General features: G+C 46.4%; 1 protein-coding gene across 1 annotated transcript; it reads right to left on the reverse strand.

Annotated features, from left to right (window-relative positions):
* Positions 1-5878: 5878 nt before the first annotated feature.
* Hspb3 (heat shock protein family B (small) member 3) lies at positions 5879-6705 on the reverse strand. The gene has a single exon (XM_055603437.1). It carries the CDS (start codon positions 6462-6464, stop codon positions 6000-6002), a length of 465 nt encoding a protein of 154 aa, XP_055459412.1. The 5' UTR covers positions 6465-6705; the 3' UTR covers positions 5879-5999.
* Positions 6706-8949: the final 2244 nt, after the last annotated feature.

Genomic DNA, 8949 nt, shown 5'->3' on the forward strand with positions numbered 1-8949 from the left:
AAAGAAAGAAAGAAAGAAAGAAAGAAAGAAAGAAAGAAAGAAAGAAAACAAAAACAGTATACAATTTTTTCCCGAAGACCTGCTCTAGAAATGAGGTAGGGGAGTTTGCAAACTCCGGGGGAGGGAAAAGAGAAGTCTTAAACGTCGTAAAGTCATTTCTGCACGCTATTTTAAGAGGTGCCAACTGAGAAGAGAAGGGGAAAGCGCTACTTTTAGCCATAGCTGCCTCTGCAGTGCACAGAGCCTTTGCGAGGAGGGAAGACTCCTCACAGCTTGACTCAGCGCGAGCCTCCACTTCTATTCCGTGAGTTGCTACCTCTCACAGGACAGTGCAGCCCTCGGGAAGAGCCTGTGCTGCTCTGTGACACTCAGCAAGGGTACATCAAACAGAAGAAGACAAAAATGAAAGACATAGACGGCTTCAAAACCCACATAAGCAGCTCTGTAGACCCAAACTAGACAGAAGCAGAAAGCCGTGGGTGGGCCTGGTACTGCAGTTTAGAACTGGAACATTCGCAGAGGGCCCTGTGTTACTAGGAGTGTGGCCCCCAGGCTGGGATGTGTTAGAAAGTGATGGACGAAAAGCTTAAGAAGTGGGGGAGGTTGTCAGTCACTGCGGGAATTCCTTGGAGAAGACAGCGAAACACCGTTTGTTTCTCTTTCTCCGTCATGCCTGCCTATGAGGCCAACAGTTTGCTTCACTGCGCGTGGGAGCCATGCTTTGTACCCCAGGCCCAAGGTAATGGCGCCTACCAGCTGTAGAGTGAAACCTTCAGAACTGTGAGCCGGAATTAATCTTAATCGCTTTTAAAATTGATTTTCTCGGGCCTTTCGTTACTGTAAACGAAATCCTAACACAACGGAAATGGTCGGTGTCAAAAGGGAGTTTGGATTTTGCCTATTAAAGAAATGCAAAATTCCAGGGACTGGACTCAGGCTTCCAGGTGCGAGGAGCCCTTCCTGCTCAGGGGAGGAAACACATCCTTCCCTCCAGGTTCTCTAAGAAGAAAAAAGAGGCATTGGGCTCCACGCCTGCATGACGGCAGCATCTTTGATGCTGGCAAAGTCACTTCAAGGTAGGATTTCTACAACCCCTATGTGAAAAACCGGGGCACAAGCAATGAAGTTCAGCCTCCGTGAGGAAAAGCTACTTTGCAGTTCAAGAGGAGACATCAACTATCCTGTTACACAAAACAAGCTCGAACCCCACATTTCCTAAACACTCAGAGAAAGTTAATGCTGAGCAAATCAGAAACATCCAAAGGAGGATATCTAATATTTAATTCTGATAAGTAAATAGATTAAGCTCAAATACTATAAAACAGATTATCAGGTTACATTTTTTTAAGTCTATCATATGCTGCTGCTTCTGAGACACTCTTCAAAGAAAACCACCAGGCTGAGATCCTCAGCAACACAGTCCCTGCTTGGTGTGTGGGCCTTGGGTCCAGTCACCAGCAGTGAACAAACAAACAAACAAACAAACAATCAAATAGACTGAAAATACTAAAAAAAACAAACTATCACACTGAACCTATAGAAAAAAAAAGATACAGTGGCAATAACATACTAGAAAGTGATATTTCACTTAAAATAGGTTAAGGGTAAAGGCTTCCAAAAGGAAGCGGGCGTCTATAATAATTTACAGTTACACACATTTGTGGCTACGAGTTCCATAAATTTATGAAACACAACAACACAACCTGAAAATATATGGAAAGAAGTTGGAGCTTTTTTTTTTTTTTTAAGCGAGAAAACTGCCTTTCCATGTTGGCTTTAATATGCCAGTCTATGTTTCTACTGACCACCAAGAAAGAAAAAAAAAAAAAGACAGGAAGAACACAGAGCGCTTGATCACCGAGAGCGGCGCCACGGGGACCGCTGTGCGTCACCACACTGGCCGCCCTTGTGCTGGTCCTTCAGGCTGGAAAGCGTCCGTGAGCGGGGCTGTATTGGTGTGCACAGTCCACTAAGCAGCACAGGAAGTGTAACCGTCGGTCACGTGGAACCTTGTATTCTTCAGGTGTAGAATACTGTGCCTGTCATTTTGTGGGCACCCACTGGCTAAAACAAAGACGTTCTGTCCATACGCAGAATGTGAGAACCCAGCTGGTGTTTCGGTGGGAGTCTGAGTATGTCAGGAGTCCCTATCCGAAAAAGGAAAAGCAAGACAAAGTATAACTCTTAAACTCTTTTTTTGTTTGTTTGTTTGTTTGTTTGTTTCTTTGGTTTTTGGAAATAGGGTTTCCCTGTATAGCCTTGAGTGTCCTAGACTCACTTTGTAGACTAGGCTGGCCTCAAACTCACAGAGATCTGCCTGCTGGGATCTGAGTGCTGGGATCACAGGCATGCACAGCCTCGCCCAGCTTCTTAATAAACTCTTAATACAGCAAGTCAATATTTTAATTCTTCTCTCCACCTTATTATTTAGTAGCAGCAACTGTGCAGATTACAGGAATTCATCTCTGGAACAAGAGGTTGTGTCTATAACAGACTCTTAAGACTAACATATAAGGAGGAAAGCATTAAAACTCCCGACCGAGGTCATTTTTCTTCCTCACATCCAAAAGTTTTCTAGGAAGGGTCACGGGCCAACGAGTGTTGTGTAGCTATTTGCTGAAAACATCCTTGTGAAGCAAGAGGGTCATTCTTCTCAGGCTAATAAGTGTAGCAGAAAATGCTAAAGGGATGGCTGCAGCTTGTAACCTCAGCACTTGAGCATCTGAAGCTGTAAAATTGCTGCAAGTTGGAGGCCAGCCTGGGCTACTGCAACATTGACTGAAAAATCCAGAGAGAGAGAGAGAGAGAGAGAGAAAGGGAGAGTAAAAGACATTAGCCCAGGTACGTTCATGTAGAGAAAACAAGGGAAACTCAACCAGAAAACAACAACAAGAAACTAAGCAACAACAACAACAAAAACTTAGGAGGTGACTTTGAGAACTGTTCTTGTGCCCCGTAAGTACTGAATTGCCAATATGATCAGCACACTGGAAGCTAACAGTAAGCTTGGACTAGCTGGATGTCTTTGAGCATGTGTGAACAAGGGATTTCATGCATGCTTCTTAGTACTCTGCTGTAATGGCAGAAGGTAGTGAGGAGAACCAGCTGGGCGTGTGCTCTTTCTTTTGTTTTGCTGTCCACACAACGTTTCCAGTGTTGTCTTCACCTTAGAGGGCAAGCAGGGAATGATGAGGTCAAGGGCAGATTGAGACCTGGATGTGGTTCAGACCCTGGTTGGTGAGCGTGAAACTAACTCTTCCAAAAGTCAGTGACTTCTAGACTTCCAGGATGAGAGGCAGACAGTTTAAACACATGTGGAGACAGACCAACTTTTATTTACAAACTACAGGGAAACAAAAACATTGGAGAGGTGTGAGAAGATTCTATTTGTACCAGAGGTTAAATTTTCAATTTAATAAAGGGGGACATGGGGAGCTGACAAAATTTGAAGGCAGCGTTAAGATGGTGGTCAACAGATGTCAGAGGTTGTCACATCTGCCTTCCCTTTGCTTCCCGCAGCTCTAGGTTTGCAAGTGCACCGCAAGGAAACCTTTCTAAAGGTGTCACCTTCCTCTCAGACCACACAGCTGCCACTTTTGCCTCATGAGAAGCACGAGGTGTAAATACAACCTTCGGCTCCTGCTCCTCCTCTTCTTCCCCTTCCTTTTCCTTCTTCTTGTCACATAAAATGCCAAGCAGACCAGGTTCCAACCAGAAACGGAATTCTGTTTCTCAAGGAACGTCAACGAGAGAGCTCTGTCTATGAAAGAGCTGGCAGAAACAGGGGATTAAGAAGGGTCAAGAAGGTGAGAAGGCCACACCTTTGAGTTGAAAGCGCCAGTTTTATTACTCCAGAGTCCCGTAAGAACCGAGGAGTCTGTCTGCTGAGGGATGCTGGCCCTGGCTAGCCTCGGGTCTGCTGCACTGTTGAAATAAGCAGAAAACAAGCCCTGGGCCGTCCCTCCCATGAGCTGCATTTCCTGTGTCCCGGACCGAGTGCTTCTCATTGCAGGAAACCAACTGGGAACCAGAACTGTAGAGCCTGTGTCAGAGAGCAGCTGGGAAGAACAGAGAAAGTTTGAGCTGATAGCAGCAGAGACAGTGACCATTGCGATCAGGATGTCCGAGTTCATGCAAGGATAATTGTAACTTTGCCAAAAGCAGTATGGAGACATGTTCTGGATAGTGTTTGAAAACCTAAAATGGTCATGTCTGCCTTTGAATTTTATCTTAGGAAAAAAAAAAAAAAAAGTCCTAACTGGAGATGTGCTGAATTTTCATTTTTGAAGGAATAAAAAATTCTCATGGGAAGAAGGAAGCTGTTATCTAGAGAAAGGTCAAGACCAAATGAGGGCTATTTGTTTCTCCAAACACTGTTGGTTATGTAATTACTCTGATGGCAACAACATTTGATGGGAATGGCCTGCACTCCCCCCCCCCCATCCCGTCAGCAGATAAGGTATCACTCACACCTGTTAGCTCTGTTGTGGGGCAAGGCTGATCTATGCGACTCAGTTTCTCAAAAACGTCTCACCCCAGACTTCCGACCCCAAATGTCAGCTATAGACGTGAACTTCATATAAACAAGCAACTTGAAAATCCTTTCATGGTTATTAAAAAGTAGCAAATGAGCGGAGCGTGGTGGCACACACCTTTAATCCCAGAACTTGGAAGGCAGAGGCAGGCGGATCTCTGAGTTCGAGGCCAGCCCGGTCTACAGGATGAGTTTCAGGAGAGCCAAGGCTAGGCAGAGAAACCCTGTCTTGAAAAACAAAACACACAGACAAAATAAGTAGCAAATGTCATTCTCAGATTTTGTTTGGTTTCTGATTTCTCACTCACTTCACATCTTCCCTGCTTTAACTTGGATACAGGGAAGGCAAGACAGAGGAGCACAGCGACTGTCACCTCTGCATCGGCACAGGTGCGAGCCACGCCCTGAGTCCCTCTTCTATTCTTAGCACTGTCTTGGGGCTCCTTGTCAGCTCACAGCCAGCGCCTAGTAAAGCGAAAGCAGTCACTTCCTCCAAAGGAGTATCCAGAGCGTACAGAAGGAGATAGCAAATATCCTAAATGCCTGTGAGCAGCTGCTGGAGGCAGACCTCCCAAAGCTGGAATCCTTAATCTACCCGCTCAGTCTGGAGCCGGAGCGGCAGGCTGGGAGAACGCAGGCGCTCACTGAGCTGTGCCGAGCATGTGAACTCCTAGGGCCATGAGCTCAGGTGTCCTCACTGCCGTCCAAGCTATTTAAAACTTCTGACCAGCAGAGACGGCAGATGCGTGCCACTCGCCGTTCCTCTCCAAAAGAGCAAGGATTAAGTCTTACCGGATTCAGCAATTCAATGTTTTCGTTTTCTACAGCTAATTTATTAGACTATATACACTATGGGTTAAGAAATAGGACACGAAACAAGTATTATACACTAAGATAAAACTCCTGTTAGGGTTCAGGGTTTAGCTTTGGAAAAAAAAAAAAAACCTGAGTGAGGGTCTATTTCTTAAAACTAAGATACCTGGAAATTCCCACTGGTGTTTAGGGAGCAACAACTGTCGCGTGACTCCTAATTATATTCAGACCCGGTTCCCAAGCTCCACATTCTTGAATTACATACAATACACAGAAGTAAACACTCTTCTTCGAGGAGCCCCCAACTCTTTCTAGCGGTGCAGGAACCTGAGGGTGAGCACTCTCTCTTTACTGAACTTGGCTGTTTGGCCATGGGTCGCACAGACCGCCGCCCTGGAATTATTAGAGTCACCAAAGGGACAATGCTGGCTCCTCTCTAAAAGGACCACCATTTCGAACCTCACAAACACATTTGGAAACCTTCCCTTTCCGACCTACCAACAAAAAAGACAACCTCCACATACCGGGAGCTGTGGCTACATTTTTAATCCTCACCAAAGTTACAGCAAACCCATCTCGAAAAAATGAAACATTCCCGGGTGTCACTGCCTTTGACCTTCCTCCTGTGGGGCGAACGGGAACTGAAAAGGTTTCACTTGGTCCCTGCTGGATCCTTCACTTCCACCACCAGGATTCCATCGTGACAGAGGACGGCAGACAAATCTTTGGTTTCGACGCCGGCTGGCAGTTTGTACTGTCTGGTGAAACTCCGCGACACAAAGCCGTGCTCGTCCATCCTGGTCCCGTGCTGCGCCTTGATCAGCAGCCAGCCCTCGAAGGTCTGGATGATGATGTCCTCGGGAAGGAACTGGACCACATCCAGCAGGATCTGGAAGCGGGATTTGCCTTCTCCCGGCGGCGGCAGCTTCTCGGTGGAGGCTGGGTCCTCTGCGGGAGCCCTTGGCGAGCCTCTGGCTTTCCTCAGGTCCTCGACGGCTGGCCCGGGCAGTGCGTACAGAGCGTGATCCAGTCTGCAGTCTTCCAGGCCTCGAGCCTCAAACTCCTCCTGGTAACGCACCGGGGTCTCTATGAGGTGCCTCAGAACGATTTTGGCCATAGCAGAGGCAGCCCCGGCGCTCAGCAGCTTCCCTTCCACGAGTGTGCAGCCCCTGGCGTTGCCTCCCGGCTCGATTTCCAGTCCCAGCAGCTTCCTTTACAATCCTACCCAGACAGCCGCTTAACTGGGCCTGAGTCAGATCAGCACACTCCTGTCTTTTCACACTGACAATGAACGGCTATTTATAGCCCCCTCTCCGAGTTGCATTTAGCTCACAGCCTGCACAGGCGGCCCAGGCAGGGATCGCTCCCTTAGCCTTGGCAGGCCTGCCTCACCCCAATGGACAAAGCAGAAACCGGAAGCAGTGCTTTAAAGGTCTCCATACGTGACCTCCCCGTGAGCCGCGAGCCACCAGCTAGTAGGCCTCTGCCCTTGCCTGAAAAGGCCAAGCAGAGGAAGAAGATGCTAGCTGTGGTTTAAGAGAAATAAAGACACATGTGCCACCAGCAAACAGCCAATATATGTACCTTTCTTATCGTATACCTTTCTTTTTACCCTTTTGTGCTTAAGGGACATCTGATGCACATCAGATTAATCTAGTTGATACCCACCATGCTATCGAATGGGCAAAGGTGCTACGAGTCATTTCTCAACGAAAGCACCCTTTATATTGACCCTCCACTGAAAAAAAGAATGAGGCAGCTGCTACAGAACATCTCCAAGACACGCTATGTAAAAGCAAAGTCTGAGTGCTGGTCCAGTGCCCTCCCAGCAAGGTGCACCTCTACCTCATAGCCCAGCCCTGGCTCACAGGCTACATTCAAGGCTTTGCAGCTCTGCAAACTGACTACCAACGGACTCCACACTTGGCTCTGTCAAAGACAGTCTGACCTTCCTGTTTATGTCATCCTTGTCTTCCTTGAAATTTGACAGAGACCTGTGAGCAGAAAGGAAGAGCCGGGGGTTGTTGATGCGTTCGATCTTAACTATCTTCGGAGTACACGCAGGGTTTTTCTGAGCTTCGCTTCCTGAATTCTCAGCGGAAGCCATCCTACTCTCAGGAAGGCAAAAACTATAATTTTTATGGGGAGAAAGAGAGAAGGAGGAACAGGGATATAGATCTAGGGAGAGATTATATAAAATCCCAGATACTGTATAATTGTACAATGGTTATGGGTCCCTATAGCCATAGGGCACAGAGACGTGTGTGTGTGTGTGTGTGTGTGTGTGTGTGTGTGTGTGTGTCATATATGAGGAAGTGGGAAGAGAACTAGGGTAGAGCGTAACCAAAACCATCCCTAGAGGTGGGGCAAAGGGACAGTAATTAAAAGATGAGACGCACCGTGCAGTCTCCTTTGTTAATTGCTTACCGAGGCTTCCATGGCTCAGCGGCTGATTTGGGAGATGCCAACAGCAATTAGGCTTGGAGTACAGGGAAGTTTTGTACAAAGAGCCATGGAATAGTATATCTGGTGTATGGAAGCCAAAAGAGAGGGTCATGATTACATAAGACAAAGGCCCCTGCACAACTATCATGCAGACTTTAATTCTGCCTTACTACACAGAAATCCTCTGATGGTGGCACTTGCAACCACCTGAATTGATTTCACAACCCCAGATTAATGACAAGTGACAGTTAAAAAAAACACCCACCTGGGATGTCAACGCTCCTGGGCAAGACAGAGACAAAAACTTTCCTGTCTCAGGGTAAATGTAGCTTCTGCATAATTTTGTCTGTAGCTTTGTACGACTCTGAGCAGGTAGAGAACGAAGCAGAATGGTGGCAGGGAGAGGCCTGGCTCAGTCAACTGCTTCAGAGGTGAGGGGATAAAAGAGGAATCAGGCTTAGAGGCAAGAGGCAGTGGCAGGGTAGAGAAAACACACTAGACGTGATATGTCGGGAACGCTGCTTTTAAGTTACAGTTTTAAATAACCTGGGTGAGAAGAAACAGAAAGAACCAGCCAGGGCCTACCATGGGGTTTGTTTCATTTTAATAAGACATCTTTAAGAAAACCAACTATTGGACTGCTTGAAAGAATGGATTGGCAAGAGGTCCTGGTAGACTTTAGTGGGTGGAGTCTGGTCCCTACATGGGCAATAGTTCATTTTCAGATATTTCCTTTAAATCCAGTAGTTTTAGCCTTCCATTCTCAAGTTTCCCATCAGTAAGGTTCTATCCATAATGAAACCCGGTGTCAACGAGGCCTTATGAGAGTTAAGAAAGGGGTCTCATGTACTCTATAGATATGAGCAAAGGGCTCTTCAGACTAGAAAATGATTAAAACAAAACAAAAACTAAATAAACATGAACATATATTTGTGCCTAATGGTATATATAATATGCATAGAGGGGTTTAATTGGTCCATGCTATAGCCCAAAAAGTTTCACTTTAAATAGGAGTTATCACACACACACACACACACACACACACACACACACACACACACACTTTGAGAGGGTTTGAGAGGATGAAGAGAGCCGCTTTCCAGAAGGTCTGGAATAATTACATCATCCTCCCCAATCAAATATAAACATCATTGCTT

This window comes from Psammomys obesus, unplaced genomic scaffold, assembly GCF_907164565.1.
Source record: "Psammomys obesus unplaced genomic scaffold, mPsaObe1.curated_primary_1811, whole genome shotgun sequence".
Classification (NCBI taxonomy): Eukaryota; Metazoa; Chordata; class Mammalia; order Rodentia; family Muridae; genus Psammomys; species Psammomys obesus.